Source organism: Equus przewalskii, chromosome 4 (genome assembly GCF_037783145.1).
Source record: "Equus przewalskii isolate Varuska chromosome 4, EquPr2, whole genome shotgun sequence".
Taxonomy (NCBI): domain Eukaryota; kingdom Metazoa; phylum Chordata; class Mammalia; order Perissodactyla; family Equidae; genus Equus; species Equus przewalskii.
Genome location: NC_091834.1, coordinates 58,779,059 through 58,798,953, shown reverse-complemented (window position 1 = coordinate 58,798,953; position 19,895 = coordinate 58,779,059). Strand labels below are relative to the sequence as shown.

At 40.5% G+C, this 19,895-nt stretch overlaps 1 protein-coding gene and 1 long non-coding RNA gene across 5 annotated transcripts in view; one reads left to right on the top strand and one right to left on the bottom strand.

Annotated features, from left to right (window-relative positions):
* Positions 1 to 12,296: 12,296 nt before the first annotated feature.
* Positions 12,297 to 14,487, bottom strand: LOC139083043 (uncharacterized). Its single transcript, XR_011539535.1, has 2 exons — positions 14,288 to 14,487; positions 12,297 to 13,530 (listed from the first exon to the last, which is right to left on the bottom strand). It is a non-coding gene; the product is annotated as an uncharacterized lncRNA (long non-coding RNA).
* The window catches only part of HIBADH (3-hydroxyisobutyrate dehydrogenase), a 111,176-nt gene continuing 105,704 nt past the window's right edge, over positions 14,424 to 19,895 (top strand). The window contains exon 1 of one of the 4 annotated variants that reach the window (XM_008517872.2): positions 14,424 to 14,894. In XM_008517872.2, the coding sequence (XP_008516094.1) occupies positions 14,804 to 14,894 (91 nt within the window). In that variant the 5' untranslated portion in view covers positions 14,424 to 14,803. The remainder of the gene's footprint in view (positions 14,895 to 19,895) is intronic. The other 3 variants (XM_008517873.2, XM_070617567.1, XM_070617566.1) reach the window with 3 other exon arrangements.

Here is a 19,895-nt window from a genome sequence, read left to right as displayed (position 1 = left end):
TATGGCTGCAGACCTTTGGACTTCACAATTGTGTCTGGAAACTCCAGCCTCAAACTCTTGACTCTCCCTCAAGGACTTTGCCTTAGACCTGTTCTATCAGCTCTCCTTCATTTGTACTTCCTCAGATATTCAAAAAAGAGTTAACGCAGCAGACCAACTGCTAGTCTTTGAAAGATTTCCTTATAATGTTGGCCCTTGGCCGGTGTCTGGTAACTGGGATTTGGGAAGGGATCCCATCACCCAAACTGATAAGAACGGCTCACTGTACTCAAACTGTTTGTAACAACAATGTGGTTTATGCTGAACATCTGCTTTCCTTCTGGAGTCTAGAATGTTGTGCTGGGCAGAGGATGCCTACGTGATCAGCTTCAAGAAAAACTTTGGGCACTGAGTCTCTAATGAGCTTCGCTGGTAGACAACATTTTGCATGTGTTATCACAACTCCTTCCTGGGGACTGAAGTGTGTCCTGGGAGAGGATTCTTAGAAGCTTGTGCTTGGTTTCCTCCAGACTTTGCCCCATGTGCCTTTTACCTTGGCTGATTTTGCTTTGCATCTTTTTGCTGTATTGACTCATTGCCATATGCTGAGTTCTGATTCCTTCTAGCAGATCTCTAAACCTGGGGGTGGTCTTGGGGACCCTCGACACACGAGGTAATACACAGAACCCGCTGGAGGAAAACTTAAATGGGAACAATTTTTGGTGTGATTTTCTTTCTTAAAGAGTTGGAATCCCTGACATTGGATGCACATGACATTACAGAATGTGGTTGGGGGACCCAAAGTACTAAAGCTGAGGCTAAATAGTATGTGGAAAATTGGCAGATGATGTAGACTTCTAAAAGGGCACCTGTTGGGAAAGGTTACATAGAGCACACTCAGGCGAAGTCAGCGGAGGAAGGCCAAGGAAGGTGTGGAGGATTCAACATGGCAGAAACACACACAAACCAGAGGCAGGACCCTCCTTAAACAGAATCCAAAGCCACATCCTAGAAAATGGAATAGAGAGACAAGGGCTACTCTTGTCTCAGTCACATTGACAGAGCAGGTTAAAACCAGGAAGCTTGTTGATTAAAAAGAAAAAACCTAATATCAGCACAAGGAAAAACTTCTTCCTTAAGAAATACTTTTCTTGATAAAGCTGCAGTCAGGAATTATTTTAGTGACAAAATGTTCACAAATAGAAGAGTGAAAAATGATAGAGGGAGTTACTGAGAAGTGTTTTCATTTTTCTACCCTAGAAAATGCAAGTTCTTTGTGTATTTCTATAGATAGGGTGGATTAGGTTTAGCATTGCATATTTTTTAAGTAACAAAAATTGAAAAATAAACTAAACAAAGCCCTACCACGTCTCCTGAGCTTTACTGTCTCACCAGAAACCAGGGTTTAATTTCCTAACGAGAAGGCAGCCTCTGGTTTCTTGAGAGACATAATATGAGCATGGGCTTTGGAATCAGATGTCTAGTTTTGAGTTCCAGGTCTAGTTACCAGCTATGCGATCTCGAACAAATTAATAACCTCTTTGTGACCTAACCATTTCATCTTAAAATGCAGATAATTATAATTACTTCACAGGGTTGCTGAAAGGTCTACCTGAATTAATCCACGTAAAGAACTTATAGTGCCTGGCATATAGTATACATTCAAGAAATGGTAGATGTTATTCTTATTATTATTACAAGACTTGACTCCTATGCTCCTAGACGGTGAATTCATAGAATGTTCTAAATACTTGAGGGCTATAATGATATGCCTGGATAACTTGTAAATGAGATAAAATAAAACATCTAAGAATTTAGCTATAAAATGAACAAAAAATGGATCACCCGAAGGATAGCTTGAAGGCTCAGAAAATTTCAGTGTAACCAGTTTGCACTTATTATCGTATCTTAAGAATGTGTCAATCAAAAAAAGCAGCTGTTCAACTGTGGGAGGATAGAACAGTAGTTCCAGGCCTTTAATTTTTATTACTCAGTTAAAAAAAAAATTGGAAGACCTGATAAAGTGCTGCCAACTTTTTGATTCACCAAAAACACTGGCATGAAAAAATTCAACAGCCTGCTGCCACCGTCATGTTACAGAAGAAAAGATGCTTTACTACCAAAAAAATAATAAAGAGCATATTTTCAGAACAAAGGCAGCTGTGGCCAGAAAGTCTATTAATCTAGGGAGATATTTTTTCTTTTCTTCCAAAACAGGTGAAAATCTCATTAAGGACAAGCAATACTCTCTTGGACCAGCCCTTAGGATAAGAAAAGAAGAGTCACAGAGGCAAACATTGGTAGTCCCTGTTATCAGGGGAAAAGGAAGTCTTCACCATCTGCCTTTGACCTATTACTGGTCCCAGTTGCAACACCATTTCTAATGTGAAGATAAACATATGAGATTTAGGCATTTGATTTTGAGTACTTCCTGTCACAAAAGTGAAAGGACATTCACTAGACATTTGATTCATCTGTTTCTCCTTGATTTGATTTCATACTCATGAAGCAGCCTTCTAAGTTCCATGTAAGTCTGCCTATAGGAAGGGAATGAGTTGATGATGTGAACGTCAAAAATTTCTGGAATGTCACTGAAATGGCTTCTGATGATCTAGCTTTCCATGTAGCTTCATCACAGGGGAGAGCATGAGCTAATTATGTCCATGGGGTATTGCTGTTTTATTTCTGTTAGTACACTAACAAATTTGCATTCAGCTGTCGACTCTGGTCTCTTGTGCTTTTTAGACTTGCCCCACTCTTTCAGGGCCTAATCACTCCTAGACACTGAGAAAACGAAACTTCCAGGCTGTGGAAGCAGCTGGGTTTCTTGTAGATAACACCACCTACACACTGTTCGTTTTTCAGAATCATGTCTCTCTATTGATGTTTACAAGGAACACATAAAAAATGACAATGGCTTTATTAGTCAAGGTACAGGCTAAGCTGCTGCAATAAAGAGACCACAGAACATAGTGACTTAAATAACCTAGGGTAAGAGGTCCAAGACTGGCCTCGCGGTCCTGCTCCACAAGAGCTGAGGCCCAGGCTTCACTTAGAGACCCAGGTTCTTTCCGTCTTATCATTTCACCATCTCCTTGGGTGTGGTCTTCATCCATGTGGTCGATACTGGCTCCCTCCACGTCTGGGGAAATGGGAAAGAAGATGTCCAGGGTAAAGGTATCCAACTTTAAGGAAAGACCTGGAGGTGGCACAGATCACCTCTGCTCATATCCTGTTGGCCCAAATTTAGTCACATTGCCATATCCAGCTGCGAAGGACACTGGAAGTGTTCTGCTCAGTGTCATGCCCTGAGATCAAAAATACACAAAACACCTTGATTTCTTTGAATAATTTGTCCGAACCTGCATATGATCCCCGTGAAATGAGTTCTAACTGTTAATTTGCTAAAAATTTACGTTCTCAGGACACACTATGGGCGTGTGGCTTAGTTTTCAAAAACCAGTTCCAAGTTGTTCCCTTTTTTTTCTTTTTTTAGAGATTGGCACCTGAGTTAACTTCTGTTGCCAATCTTTGTCTTTTTTTTTTTTCTTTCTTCTCCCCAAAGCTCCCCCAGTACATAGTTGTATATTCTAGTTGTAGGTCCTTCTGGCTGTGCTATGTGGTACGCTGCCTCAGCTTGGCCTGATGAGCGGTGCCATATCTGCGCCCAGGATCTGAGCCAGTGAAACCTGGGCCACCAAAGTGGAGCACGCACACTTAACCCCTCGGCCACCTGGCCCCAAGTTCTTCCTTTTTTGTTTTTTAGGAAGATTAGCCCTGAGCTAACATCTACCACCAATCCTCCTCTTTTTTGCTGAGCAAGACTGGCCCTGAGCTAATATCCGTTCCCATCTTCCTCTATTTTATACGTGGGACACCTACCACAGCGTGGCTTGCCAAGTGGTGCCATGTCCGCATCCAGGATCTGCACCGGCGAACCCCAGGCTGCCAAAGCGGAACATGCACACTTAACTGCTGCACCACCGGGCCAGCCTCCCTCAAGTCATGCATTTTAAAAACTCTTTTACATTGCAAAATATACCTACAAAAAGTGTATGAGATACAAATATATGTTTAATAATTACCTTATTATTTAAAGAATAACAATAAAATGAACACCAGTATCTATCACAAAGCCTAAAAAAAAGAACTTTGCTAATAGTTTTGTGTGCCTTCCATGATTATTAATGAAATGCCTGATTATATCTTTTACCTGTTTTTTAGATTGGTTATTTATATGTTTCATGTTGATTTCTGGGATTTTAAAAAACATATCCTGGACATTGATCCTTTGATGGTTTTATGTATTGCAAATATGTTTTCCCAGTGGATTTTTTTTCACTTTCTTTTTGGCATCTTTTGATGAACAGATGTTCTCAATTATAATGCTGTTGAATATACTACTACTTTTCTTTATTGTTTGTGCTTTTGTGACTTATTTAAAAATTCTTCCTTATCCTAAAGTCATAAAGGTATTCTTCCATATTTTTTTTCTAATAGTTTTAAAGTTTTGCCTTCCACATATAAGTCTTTGGTTTGTCTGGGCTGATTTTTGTACATAGTGAGGTAGGGAAGGTGAAGAAAAGCAGAGAGGGGAAAAAAACCCATCCATAACCCTACTGTTTTTCTATGCATATATGTAAACATTTAATACAATACAAAATTAAAAAATATTGCAAGAATAGTTTTGTATCCTGATTTTTTTCACTTAACATTATATTATGAGACTTTTCCTATACTAATAAAAATGCCTAGGAAGCAATATTTTAAATGTTTTCATAAATGTCCATAGATATATATCAGTTAGAATGAGGTTTGTCTGTGAGTGGTCAAAATCCCAAAATAATAGTGACTTAAACAAGATAGTTCATTTCTCTCTCTTGCAGAAGTCTGGAGGTGGGCAACCTGGCTGGTAACACAGCTTGGCTCCATGTAGCACTTGAGTATGCTTGAGCACTCCTTTTATCTCTTTGCTCTGCCACTCTTTTCTTTTTTTTCTTTCAGTGAGGAAGATTGGTCATGAGCTAACATCTGTGCCAATCTTCCTGTATTTTGTATGTGGGATGCTGCCACAGCATGGCTTAATAAGCGGTACGTAGTTCTGCGCCTGGGATCTGAACCTGTGAACCCAGGGCCACCAAAGTGGAGTGCATGAACTTAACCACTATGCCATTGGTCTAGTCCCCCGCTCTGTCACTCTTTGAGCATGGCCCTTGTGCTCACAGTCTAAGATAGCATGCTAGCTATCACATCTAAGTTCCAATTAGCGGGCTAAAGGAAGAAGGGACAAAGTATATATCAAGTGCCTCCTAAGGCTGGTTTCTATATGCTCACGTTCCAGTGGCCAGAACTTAGTTGTATTGCCACACCTAACTGCAAATGAAGCTGGGAAATTCAGTTTTTACGCTGGCTAGCCATATTTTCAGCAGAAATCCTATTATTCTGGAAGAAGGGAAGAACTGATATTGGGGGATAGTGATCTGCAGTATACATGTAACAGAATGTATTTAACACAGTCCTTCCTTTTGTACATTTTAACTGTCCCCCCCTTTTATAAATAGCACTTCTATCAACATATCTCTCTATATCTGTGAATATTTCTTTTTAATTCATTTCTAGGGTTGTATCTTTGGGTCAAAGGACATCTTTTTAAAACTTTTCAAAGTGCTTTTCAAAAAAATTGAAGCAATGGATGAATGCCTTCTCAGCATATATTGATGAAAAGTTATACAGAGATCCAATCGAAAAGCATGTTTAACAGCACCCAGAACGCTGCTGCACGTCAAGACGCATTTCCCTAAAGGCCAAACACGTGGTGCAGAACATCATTAATTAAACCAGAGCTTTAACTGAGCTCACTGGTCATTCCAATGTCATCTGGTAATAGAAAAGGGGAACCATAAGATGACAAGACCCGGCAACTAGTTTCCCCCTCTGATTAGAATTGTAAGTGTCCTGTTACCCATATACAGATGGAGTGTGATGCAATAATAAGAGGGGGCAGCAACTTTCTCTTTCTCTAAAATTCCTGCTGCCAAGTAGTCACCTCAGATGTATGTGTGTTCCTGCCTTGATTCATATTTTAAAAAATTATTACACCTTATTATGTTTGTATTTGTGAGATTGTTCCAAGTTTGTCTTGTTGCTGGGAAGAAAATCCACAGCTTTATTAACTGAGGCTTTCTTTGTGCCTTCTTTCTGGTTATAGGTTTTACATGTAGAAACTAAATGGGGAAGCATTTTTTTAAGCTAAACAAATTAAAGAGGAAGATCCTGGAAATTGTTCAGTAATAACCCCTAAAGCTCTCTTCCATTAGCCCTCTCCTTCAACTCAGTCTCTCTACTGACTTTTTCCCCTTAGCATTTAAATATGCTCCAGTCTCTTTCCTCTTTAAAATGAAAACAAAAATCTCCTTTGAATTTACTTCCTGCCAATTTCTCCTTTCCTTAACAGGTCAAGTTTCTTGAAAATGCACTCAATCTTCACTGTCTCCATTTCTCCGTTTTGCTATTTGTCATTCTCTCCTCAATCTATCGTGGTCTGGTCCCACCATTTCACTGCAGCTGCTCTCCCTTACTAAGTCAGCAATAACTCTGAGTTGCAAAAGCCCACAGGCATTTTCTGTGCTTATCTTACCACTCACTTGATAATAACTGGCACTGTGAAATATTCCCTCTTTGAGCTTTACTCCCGCTTTGACTTCTCTGACATGACTCTGTCGTTGTTTCCCTCCCTCTCTGGTCCCTCCCTCTCAGCTTTCATAAGCTCTAATTCTTCCACCCACTCCTTAGTGTGATCTCTGGAGTTTTATCATCAACCACATATTTCTTTATCACTCTGGAAATGTTCGGAGTGATCCCATATACGCCCATGACTTTTATTATCATCTATTAGCCCACAACTTCCAAATACATATCTCTAACTTAGACTCTTCATATGGCCAACTTCCCCGGTCACGTCCACTTCAAACTCAACATAACGCCAGTTCCCTATTTCGGGAAATGGCGCTTTCATCTATCCGATCACTCAAACCAAAAACGTGGGAGTCTACCCAGATTATTTCTTCTCTTTCAATGCTCCTTCAACTCCTGGAAGTAAGCGGTAATATCAGTTTTGCCTCCCAGATCTCTCACACCTGTGTCTTTCTCTCTATACCCACCGTCATTGCCAGCATGATTAGTCCCTGAGCATCTCCTATGTCTTAGATAGTTTTGCCTTCTATGGCAGTGGCTCTCAATGCTCCTTGTGCAGCAGAATCACTTGAGGAAATTAAAAATAAATTCAAATGCTCTATGACTCACTCCAGACATTACTCGTAGATGAAGACTGGGCTTTGGTATTTTGAAAAAATTCTAACATGCATTTGGGATTGCAAACCACTGCTTTATCTTTACAGATGAATTGGGCCAGACATAGAAATAATCTGACTAGGAAATATGAAAGCAGTTGAAGGCTACCATAACTATGTCATGGGACTCTGGTAATTACATCTTTTTTTTTTTTTTTTTTTTTTTTAAAGATTTTATTTTTTCCTTTTTCTCCCCAAAGCCCCCCGGTACATAGTTGTGTATTCTTCGTTGTGGGTTCTTCTAGTTGTGGCATGTGGGACGCTGCCTCAGCGTGGTCTGATGAGCAGTGCCATGTCCGCGCCCAGGATTCGAACTAACGAAACACTGGGCTGCCTGCAGCAGAGCGCGCGAACTTAACCACTCGGCCACGGGGCCAGCCCCTGGTAATTACATCTTTAAACAAAGCCAAATAAACAAAGCAAAACCAAAAATCTCTATTATTTTTGTTATAATTGATATATGAGATATAGAACAAAGTTGATCCACTGCATCTTCAAACACAAAAGGACCAATGGGTTATATAAACATAAAGATGTAAATATTGGAGAACGCACAACTTGTTGAAAGGCATTCTGATGCCAATTTTTTTTTTTGGTGAGGAAGATTCACCCTGAGCTAACGTCTGCTGCCAACATTCCTCTTTTTGCTTGAAGAAGATTTGCCCTGAGCTAACATCTGTGCCAATCTCCCTCTATTTCGTATGTGGGTCATCACCACAGCATAGCTGCCAACGAGTGGTAAGGGGACCAAAACTGTGAACACGGACTGCCAAAGCAGAGCATGCTGAACTTAACCACTATGCCATAGGGCTGGCCCTTGATGCCAAATTTTTAAAGTACTGTAGTATATTTTGGGGACTAGATTTTACTTGGAGCTCCAGTCTAAAGCCCTGTGTAAAGTTGTGTTTATGTATTAATTTACTCGGTCACTGTCTGAGGTTGACAGTCATTGTTTTCGCTTTTGTCATTTTGTATCCTTTCCTCCTCCTTTGGGTGAAAAAACTGTACTCACCTTCCTCATCCCCTACTCCTCAAGCCCTTTGGTTTGAGTGGGAATGACCTCAGCTTAGCTCTAGAAGTGGGCCTCAATTTCATGGCTTTGGCCACAGCAGTTGGCTCAGAGATAAGCTAGAATCTGATAAAAACCGGAGTTTCTGTGAGGAAGAAAGTTTCCTCTCTTTTCCAGAAGGAATAAGGTTTTATCCAGCCCAGGGATGGTGCGATATGACAATATAAGCAGCCATTGGTAACTTCCAGGGGAGCAACTGCAACAGCGCATGATGCTTGAAGATGAAGTTGACTCTGCAATAGGCACCGCTGAGCAAAAACACAAAGAGAACAAGTCTCTGTTAACGCTAGGCCTACTGTGGACTTTTCAGTAATGGGAACCAACAATTTCTTTTTATTTCTTTAAGCAAATTAAATTTTCTTAATCACTTATGACATGAAGATGGAATTGATATGCTGTCTTTATTAGAATTAAAATAGCCATCATTTGTAAACATCCTTTTCTAATATTGTTAATTCTATTATGTCAAATAACAAGCAAAAACGTAAGCATTATTCTGAATTTTTCCTTTCTCAGAGGTGATGGAAATTAAGGTCCATGACTGAGGAACAAAATTATCAAGATGACATATAATAAGGATTTTCTGCATTTATAACAGCTTTCCACCATAGACACCATCAAAAGAGGTAAGACTCAGTGTAGTTACTATCATGTCATGTTAAAAAGTATGGGGTCTGGCCCAGTGGTACAGCAGTTAAGTGCTCACGTTTCGCTTTGGTGGCCCAGGGTTCGCCGGTTCGGATCCCGGGTGCGGACATGGCACTGCTTGGCACGCCATGCTGTGGTAGGCGAACCACATATAAAGTAGAGGAGGATGGGCATGCATGTTAACTCAGGGCCAGTCTTCCTCAGCAAAAAGAGGAGGATTGGCAGTAGTTAGCTCAGGGCTAAACTTCCTCAAAAAAAAAGAAAGTATGTAATACATTGCTCCATAGTATTTATGAGCATTAACATGCTTATATGTTTTATAAAACAGAGCAAAGGAATACAATTAATTAATCTGATTAAATGTTTATCTTGAATTTACATGTTAAGGACCATATAGTAAGTAAAATAACTATGGATATAAGTTAGGTTGTATAATAATAATTATTGGCAGAATCAACAAACATTTATTGCATGGTAATTAAATTTATTCAATAATCTTGTGTAATCAATATTTATAAGGTTAGATGATTATTGACCACCATAGTCAAAGGTATACGTGTAAGTGGAAAACACGAAATACTAGATATGCTCATTGATACTGAAGTATCATCACTTCTAAGCCCTCTCAGATGACAGAGCAAGGAGATATACGTCTGTATAAAACCTGTGTATATATCCATATTGATAATATTTCTATGTGTTACCATCTGTGCCTATATTAAGCATGAGTACATACTAATGTCTCCAACTCTCAACCATTTAAATAAATGTAACAGTATGTACTTAGATATGCTCTCAACTTGAGACACAAGTCAATTATTTTATCAGTGTTTTGTGTTCCAAAACATTTTTGAAATTACCTGTGGGAAGACTGGTCATTGCCTATCCAAATCCATTCTTCTTCTTCTTTTTTTCCCCAGCTAAAATACTATATTTCTAATTTGTCTTTGCAGCTAAGTATGGCGAAATGATTAAGTTATGGCCCGTGGGGAAGTGAAATTGTGGGGCAGGACTAATAGGAAGACTAATAAGGTAGGACTAATAGGACAGTCTACTGGCACATCCCTTTTCTTTACTTTTCCCCCTGCTTTTCTGTTTCCTGGGACTCAGACAAGATGGCTGGACCAACTTGGATCATGAAGTAATCATGAGGCTAGAAGCCAGTGCTAGATAGTAAAACAAAAAGAGAAGCCTAGATTTTTGATAACTCAGAGATGCCACACCAACCCTGCTCTGCCTACATTCAGACTTCTTTTATGTGAGAGAAAAAATAGATTACTATCATTTGGCTTTTCTGTTTCATTCAGCCAAACCTGATGCAAACTGCTACAGTTTTTGAAAGTGCCTTTAGATACAGTTTCTTAATCAAACTAGATCATTTTCTTGATGGTTTATTTTCTGCAAACCCCACCCCCCCCAAGAGGCTTCTTGGGGAAGGTCATTTAGAATTGAGTCCTAAACAACAGGGAGAAGGGATATTAGAACTTGCAGAAAAGAAAGAAAGAGAGAGAGAACAAACCTGGGGAGTTCCGAGGGATCTGGCAAGGGACACTATCATTTTATCATGGAGGTGAGTTAATAAGAGAGGTATCTTGGGGACAGATATAAAAGTGATTAGACAGTGTGGGCCTTGTTGGGAAAATCTTTTTCCTCTCTTCCCCAGATTTGGATAACATGAATGTTACATCTTTTATTATAATCACATGGGTCCCTGGAGCTGTGTTCCTTTTTTTTTTCCCAGTCTATTTTCTCTCTGTTGTTTAAATAGTTTAATTCTTGTTGTTCTATCTCCCTGTTCACTGATTCTTTCCTCTATTCTGCTGTTGAGCACATTCACTGAGGTTCTTTAAAAGTTTCAGTTATCACATTTTTTCAGTTCTAAAATTTCCACTTATTTCTTCTTTCTATTTCCTATTTCTTTGCTGAGACTATTTTTTTTTGCAATTGTTTTAAGTGTGTTCTAATTGTTCACTGAAACATTTTTTCTGACAGGTGCTTTAAAATCTTTGTCAGATAATTTTAACTTCTCTGTCACCTTGGTATTAATATCTTTTTTTTTCCCCGTTCAGTTTGAGATATCCCTGGTTCTTGGTAGGATTAATGATTTTCAATTGAAACATGGATGTTTTGGGCATTATGACACTCTGGATCTTATTTAAACCTTCTGTTCTAGCTGCTTTTCCTGATCCTGCTCTGGCAAGGGAATGGAGGGGGCACCATCTTTATCAATGCTAGGTAGGGGTGGATGTTGGGGTGTCTCATCATAGCCTTGAGAGTGTGGAAGCCTAGGCTCCTCACTTGGCCTTTGCTGGCATGGGTAGGGGTAGTGCCATAGTTTTTAATGTGTGGTGTTTGTCCACAGTAGCGTGGTTATTTTTTAAAGGTTATCTGTTTTGCGAGGCTGCTCCTTTTTTGGTCCTTTGCCTAGAGAGAGCAGCCTTCTACTGGGGCATTTTTGTTTGTGACTCTCGGCAATTTTGGGTTTCTGGTTTTTGGCTTCTCCAGAACTCAGTACGAGATATATAAGGCTAAATGAAAACCCAAAACCTCACCTCTGTGTTCCTCCTTAGGTCCTGAGGTCCCTAGCTGGTATGCCTTCTTTTCTCCACCTTTTGGAATCTTCTTACGTTTATTTTATACGTAATGTCCAGAGTTACTAGTTGTACTTAGTAGGAGGAATAGAGAGAAATATATCCACTCCATCTTCCTAGAAGGAGAAGTAGAGAGCCTATAATGCATCGAAACACAATTTCAAACAAAACTATGTGGCAGAGACTTGGAAGCAGTTGCAGTGCCTTTCAAACAAAGATATCAGGAAGGCAATCGAATAAAGAAAGCCAACTACAGGCAGTAACTGCCTATAGAAATACAGCAGTCCCCCCTTATCCATGCTTTCAGTTACCTGTGGTCAACTGAGGTCCAAAGATATTAAATGGAAATTCCAGAAATAAATAACTCCTAAGTTTTAAATTATGTGCCATTCTGTGCAGCATGATGAAATCTTGCACTGTCCCACTCCGTGTTGCCGAGGATGCGAATCATCCCTTTGTCCAGCATATCCTCGCTGTATATGCTGTATCGACTGTTGTGGTATCACAGTAGTTGTATTCAAGTAACCCTTATTTTACTTATTAATGTGCCAAAGCCCAAGAGTAGTGATGCTGGCAATTTGGGTATGCCAAAGAGAAGCTCCCTTTAAGGGAAAAGGTGAAAGTTCTCAACTTAATAAAAAAACAAAGAAATCTGTATGCTGAGGGTGCTAAGATCTACAGTAAGTTTTATTACAATACATTGTTATAACTGTTCTATTATTAGTTATTGTTAATCTCTTACTGTGCCTAATTTATAAATTAAACTTTATCATACGTATGCATGTATAGGAAAAACCAGCGTAGATAGGGTTTGGTACTATCTGTGGTTTGAGGCATCCACTGGGAGTCTTGGAACATATCCCTGTGGATAAGAGGGGACTTCTGTACAATAACATCCGCAAGCACCATCAAATAATCATAATTACTTAAAAAATAATGCTTCTGATAAACTCCTACAAAAATCTCAGGGCCTTAATTTATGAAACAGCATAGAGCTTGTGGGAGGGGATAGTAAACCACAGAATGGAGGGATATGGATAATTGTGACTTATCCCCTGGCCCTGGGTGAGAAAAAAGAATCAAACTTTCAATGCCACTCACTTCATTTTCAAAGCCCTCACATCAGTTAAAAAAAAAAAAAAAGAAAAGAAAAGCAAATTAAAAAGATCTCACACCGGCTTTAGCTCTGCCTGCTCTTCTTTCTGAGCCCCTTCCTCTATTGTTCTCCCCTTCCAGTCCTAGGACAACGCTGTTCATAGGAGGCAGGCTTGTAAAGAAATGCTCATTTTTCAAGAAAGGAGGCCTATAAACAACCGAGAGAAACAAAAACAGCAGCTCACAATAAAAATGACAAAAACAATCTGATTGGATATAAAGTCTCAAGAGGACTGGGATATAAACTTTAGGAGCTGAGAAGATCAATTGAGATGTTGTCTTGTGTTGTAAATGGCTCTGCCAAGTAGGTTGACATAGTTGAAAGGCACATGCATGTCAGTGCTTAATTATAGAAACCTGTAGGGCTACATTTATTGGTTGCAGGAGGTCTATTCCAGCTAAAACCTAAATAAACCAGGAAGAGAGGAGCAGGTAGGAAATGTTCCAGAAACCAATAAAGGGATTTGGGTGGAGTTCTAGAAGACTGTTCCAATGGCAGAAATGAATTTTTCTTCCCTTTCTTCCTCCCTTTCTTCTTTTTGGTTGTGTGGAATTGAGAGTTGAGTTTGAGAGAAAGCCAAAGAAGGGAATTGTTTTTCTACCAGTTACAAACGGGAACCTTGCACTCAGTTTGGTTCCTGGAAACATTGCTAGCATGCGCAGAACCAGGAGAGAGCCTGTTTGGAAATTATCCAATTCCTGTGCTTTTCCGTTAGGCACTTCCAACTCCATGAGCGACCTGGCAGAAGAAAAAAGAAGGTCAAAGTCAAATCTGTTGATTCTGCTACTTAGATTAAAAGGTTGGGTGAGTGCAACCAGGCAAGTGAGTAAACAAAGTGAATTTTGGGGAGGAGGTGGACACCTTGGGGTTCCTATTGCCTTAGCCACTCCTCACTCTCTTTTCTCCTGTACTACCTTTTTGCAAAGGCTGCAAGTCTTGGTTGGGTGTGCCCATGACTCAAAACCCTTTGATGGGGTCAGTGGTGGTGGGAAGGCCTACAATTATTAACAAAGGGTTCAGAGATTCAAATATGTACACCAAGCCCAGACAGAAAAATGAGTAAGTCTCCCTCTCTCTGACACACAAATATACATATACACTACTTTCTGGATTTTCATTTACCTTTACTTTTTGCTTAAGAAATGGATGCAGAATTTTCAAACATTAGAGAAATATGTGTTGGAATACAGAGAGCAAGTTCCTAGTAATTCTACCACTCAAAGAGAACAACGTTATCAACTTGTTTTCCTACGATGTTTCAAGTTTATGGAGAAACGGTTGGGTTAAATAAAATCAAAAGAATTTAAAACAGTTATTGCATGCATGGTAGATTTCTGTGATTTCTCAATGAACAAACACTAAAAATAGAAATGCTAACATTAAGAGACCCACGTATTATTGAAATTAAAAATGGGTCCCTATACTTGGAAAGATTGGGAATTTCTACTCGTCTAAAGATTGCAGCACCTGCTGCGAGCCAAAGTTTTGTCCTTGCCTGCAAGCCGACAGTGCACGCAGTTACAGTCCTCCAAGCAGGCAGGGCACGCAGTTACAGTCCTCCGAGGAGGCGGTTCTGGGGTGGGGGTCAGGTGCTCGGAGGAGGAGGTAATGAGTGACAGCCACTGCCTCTCAAACACGCTCTACGTTTTGGTAAACAAGGCTCCCGCCCGCAGACTGTGCACAACGGCGGAGCTTGGGGGCGGGGCCATGCGCCTGACGTAGAGGTCCGAAAAGGCCTCCTATTGGTGATTCGCGAAGAGAGGAGGATCTGGGAATCCTGATGGGTCCACTCCCCTGTCCGTAAGGGGATTGACGGACCTTGTCCCTCAGGGCCGCGCCTCTCGGCGCCGCGCTCCTCCCCTCGCAGGTGGGTGCCCGCCCCGAGCGGCAGAGCGCGTGCGCGCGCGGCCCCACGCCGCGGCCGTGTTCGCCCGCCCCGTGGCGCACAGTCGGAGTCAGTGGGCGAGTCGGGAGCGGCGGAGGTCACCGCGGGAGGAGGGGCCGGGGCAGCATGGCATCCTCCTTACGGTTCCGTGGAGCCGCCTCCGGCCTCCGGTACTGGAGCCGCCGGCAGCGGCCGGCAGCCACCAGCCTTGCAGCGGGTAAGGACCTCGCGCCTTCTTGCCCTGTCCCTCCTCCGGCCGCCCGCTTCTCGCGCCTGACATCCGAAGAGATCTTTTCACGGGAGGCGCTGCGGTTGGGTCGGTGCTTAAAACCCAACATTTTGGCTGATGTCAAGGCCTGGCGTCTTCTGCCACTGCCGCTCGCGCCGCTAGTGCTTCCCTCACTACCGCTGCTGGGGATCCAGATGGATGACGTTCAGCGTCCTTTTCGAGACTTAGGAAGGGGTAGGAAGGGCTTGGGGTAAAGGGAGGAGTATTTGGGTCCCTGGTTTGCTTCCTTGGAGGTAGGGCTCCGAGGACAGTTGGAGGGCCCAGCCCCAGGGGCGACCCGCATCCACCCCGGCGACCTCTGGCCTTTCAGCGCTGGCTAGCCTTTCAACGTCCCCAGGGTGCATCCTGAGTGGGCGTGCCTTCGGGCAGCAGGGCCTGATTTTTGTCTAACCATCTTAATTGTGTAAAATGGTTTTATACGAGTGGTGTCAATACAAAACAGGTGATAAGTCATTCCAACTAACTTTTAAGTCACCCTTGACCGGCAACGCGGGCTTGCCCCCCACCCCTTCTTTGTAACTGTGCTGCCTGAAGATGGCACTTCTGTCAATTTATTAACCAGAACACTTTCAACGTCCTCAAAATTGTGGCCCAACCTATCCTTCCTCAACCTGTGTCACTGAAAGTTATGAAAGCTAACTATCGATTTAGGAAGAGGCAGTTTTTAGATCCACAAACATCTAATCTTTTCATCTTTTGAGTGAAGAACCACAGGCCCCTTGGATAAGTGAATTAGGATATCCCAGCAGGCTCTAGAAAGTAGTCCTTGATTCTTCCTCATTCCTGCACTTTCTACCACACCAGGATTCTTCTTTAATCGAAAAATTGATTGATTTGTGGGGACACTGCCATCGTCCTCCTGTAAAAGTTTGAGAGTTGTAACAGTGCACTGTTTAGCAGGGTCATACTTTGCTAGCAAGGATTTTTAAAAAAGCTTTGGTATTAATTTTTCTGATCTTTGCTTAAAAAAATAGTAGGCTGGGAATTGAGTTCTTAATAGCGCCCTTTCGTCTCCCTCAATAAAACCTAAGCAGAAGAGAGAATTTCCTCTCTGGCTTGAGAAGGGCAGACTCCATGTGATGCAAGAAAACAGATGTCTGATACAGAGTCACAGCAACAAGATACAAACTCACAGAATTTGCCAAAGTTGAGTGTATCCACTCTTTGAGCTACATGTATTGAGCTACAAAAAATGCCTCCCACCTTGGAGATACTTAAAAAAAAATCGATTAGTCACTTTTTCACAGTAGTAAATGCAGCACTGGTTTTCACATGAATGCATAGTTCTTTCAGTTTTGATTAGACAAGGAAGACGTGTGCTGTTTAGTGGTTTTACAAGGTGTTCTAATGATATTTTAATAAACCCTTGATGTACCATTAGGGTTATGAAAGTTCTTAGAATTCATAGTAGAAGAACCTGAGGCCTAAGACTATAATAATTGTTTCTGTAAACTGGAAGGGCCTACCTCACAATGCTGCTCAGATTACTTTGGCATATAATCTGGTTCTTCGGGTTCTCTGACCCAAAGGTGTACAAATATAGTTTTATGATAAATTTTAAATAGTTCTTTTTATGATGATTGTTTAAACACTTCGAGGGCTGGCCCTGTGGCGTAGTGGTTAAGTTCACGGGCTCCACTTTGGGGCATGGGGTTCCCGGATTCCCATCCCCAGTGTGGACCTACACACCGCTTATCGAGCCATGCTCTGGCGGTCTCCCACATACACAAAATAGAGGAAGATTGGTTCAGATGTTAGCTCAGGGATGATCTTACTCAAGCAAAAAGAGGAAGATTAGCAACATATGTTAGCCCAGGGCTAATCTTCACCAGAAAAAAAAAACAAGAAAAACGCTTCAGCAATTATTTTCACTTTGTGGAGTTGTTTTATATGTTTCTGTTAATTTTAGTTTACTACAAAAGTGTTAACTTTTTTGATATTGAAATCTTAAAAAAAAAGAACTACGTGCAAGTATGGAGTCTAGGGACTTTAAGAAAACCATGTTCAAATAGTAACATTATTTAGTGTTGTGATTCTGATGGGATATATGACTCCATAGTGTGTTTAAGATGTTTATATCGTATAGATGGTAATATTATAAAGATCCATACAATTTACTGTTTAAAAAAAATGAGACCTAAAACTTGCTGGTTAGTAGTACATCTTACTTTTAAAATAGTTAAAGCATCATAAAGGAAATAGAGAAGTGAGAAATACTGAACTATACTTATATTACTATTTAATAAAAGTAAGTTTTGTGTTTTATCTTAAAGGTAATTAAATTAGGTTCAGCCTTCTTCCTATAAATAAAAAAATGTACAGATCTAGGCCCCCTGCAGTCATTGTGACCCATCAACATGTACGTGGAAAAATAATTTGTATCAGATCATCTTAACCAAAGGTGGAATGGGAAAGTTAACCAGCATCATGTACAGAAATGGGAATAAAATTTTTTTTTTATTGGCCCTTTTCGTGTGTATGAAATCTACTTTCAAAGCAATGCATAGCATAAATAAAATACGTAATGGCATTTTTTCCCCTGTACATTAGCTTCTATGCGTGTATGTGAAGCTCTGAAAAGCTGGGGACCAAAAGTTGACCTTATACTTGTGAAATTACATAGGGAGATACAGTAGTCCCCCCGTATCCTCAGTGGATATGTTCCAAGATGCCCAGTGGAAGACTGAAACCTGGAATAGTGCTGAACCCAATGTATACTGTTTTCTCGTGTACATATACATCTATGGTAAAGCTTAATTTATAAATCAGACATAGTGAGAGATTAACAACTAAGAATAAAATACAACAATTGTAACAATATACTGTAGTAAAAGTTACCATAGATCTGTGCAACCTCAGCATAAGATTTTTTTTCTTTCCATATTAAGTTGAGAACTTTTCACTTAAAGGAGGCACTTTCCAGCTTTTCTTTGCATATCCGAATTGCCACCATCACTACTCTTGCGCTTTGAGGCCATTATTAAGTAAAATAGGGGTTACTTGAACATGAGCAGTGCAATACCACAACAGTTGATCTGATAACCAAGGCAAGCGGGTAGCACATACAATGTGGATACACTGGACAAAGGGATGATTCGCATCCCAGGTGGGATGGAGCTGGACTTCTATACTCAGAGAAGTTGTTAAATATTATCACCATCAGTAAATAACTTCTTCTCTTTTGACATCAGATCATCTAATTACACTACCCTTTCTCTAACTTTGCCACAAGCAAAGATGAAGTGAACAACTCAGCCCATCATTAAAGACTTCATGTTCATTGATTTTTATATTGGCCCATCCAGAATCAGGGCCTCATTATTTTTGACCTCAGCTTCAACAGCTAACATCAGCACTTCTAAGATTTCATCAATAGGAATTGCTTTATTGCCAATATTTCAAAAGCTGAACTAGTCTTGTGGTTGATATAACTCCCCTCTGACTCTTGTTCTACTAACCAATATGCTATTTTTATTATTTTTTTTTGAGAAAGATTAGCCCTGAGCTAACATCTGCTACCAATCCCCCTCTTTTTGCTGAGGAAGACTGGCCCTGAGCTCACATCTGTGCCCATCTTCCTCCACTTGACATGTGGGACGCCTACCACAGCATGGCTTGCCAAGCGGTTCCATGTCTGCACCTGGGATCCGAACTGGTGAAACCTGGGCCGCTGAATCGGAACGTGTGCACTTAACCGCTGGACCACTGGCCTGGCCCCCTAACCAATATGCTGTTGTTGTCATCATTACACCGGGTCGTTTGACCTCCCCCACTTTTCCCCTTGAAATCCATAGACATGCTTTCTATGTATGCTCTCTCATTTCATTAAGTCCCTCTCTAGGTTTGTCTGTATCCAGCCGCAAACTTATTTATAATCAGGAGTTTCAGTGATGGCTTTGATAGCATCCGAGTATTATTGTTTCGCAGCCTCCTGCTCTTATTCTGGGTAACATCCATTGTCTGTGGTCTGTCTTCCTCCTGGCTGCCGTTTGAGAGTGATAGTGAGTCACAGAAATTTGCTGATTAGATAACAATCCTTTCGTTAATCTCTAGTTTGTTCCCTGTTACATATTCAGATTACCCAGAGCATTTCCAGATATTTTACTTAGGGCTGCACTCTGTGAACCAGTCATTTGCAGAGAGATGGCATTACAGTGATTGGTTTAGATAATTTGGAACCTGACCCTGGGTCTGGGAGGAAAGGATGTTGGAGAGTCAACCTGCAATGTTTAATGGTTGCTGCAACGCACATTACCTTTGCTGGATCCACTTTATCAGCATCTTTATTCTGTAATTGCATCAGAACTGACTTTTATCCCCTTATGGTCATTTAATGAAACCTCTCTCTAGTTATTCATTCATGTAACATTGTTAAACACTCACTGTGTACTAAGTCATTTATTTCATCTTATTGTAAGAGTAGTTACAAAAGTTATGTGCACATGGTAAAAACTCAAAAGGTTGTAAAATAAAAAGTAAGAGTCTTTTCTCTTAACTCTGACCCATCAGTTCAGCTCTCTAGATATAACTGTTTCTTTTGCGTCTTTACAGAAACTCAGAAAAATTTAGTGCATATATATTCTTTTTTATCCTCATACACTGTATGTTATTATATGTAATGCTCTGCATCTTGCTTTTTTTTCACTTAATAACTTATCCTGAAGAACTTTTCCTTATACTACTAGATAGATAGATCACATTCTTTTGAACATCCATATATTTCATTGTATTGATTTTCTGTGAATTATCAAGTGCTCTGTTAATGTCTATTTAGTTATTATGATTTATTAAGTGACTTGTTAATGTGTATTTAGTTATTTATGATTTTTTCTGCTGTTACAAACAGTGCTATAATAAACTATATTTTTGTGTTGTTCAGAGTTTGTGTATAGTAGGGGTCAGCAAACTATGGCCCATAGCTAGGAATCT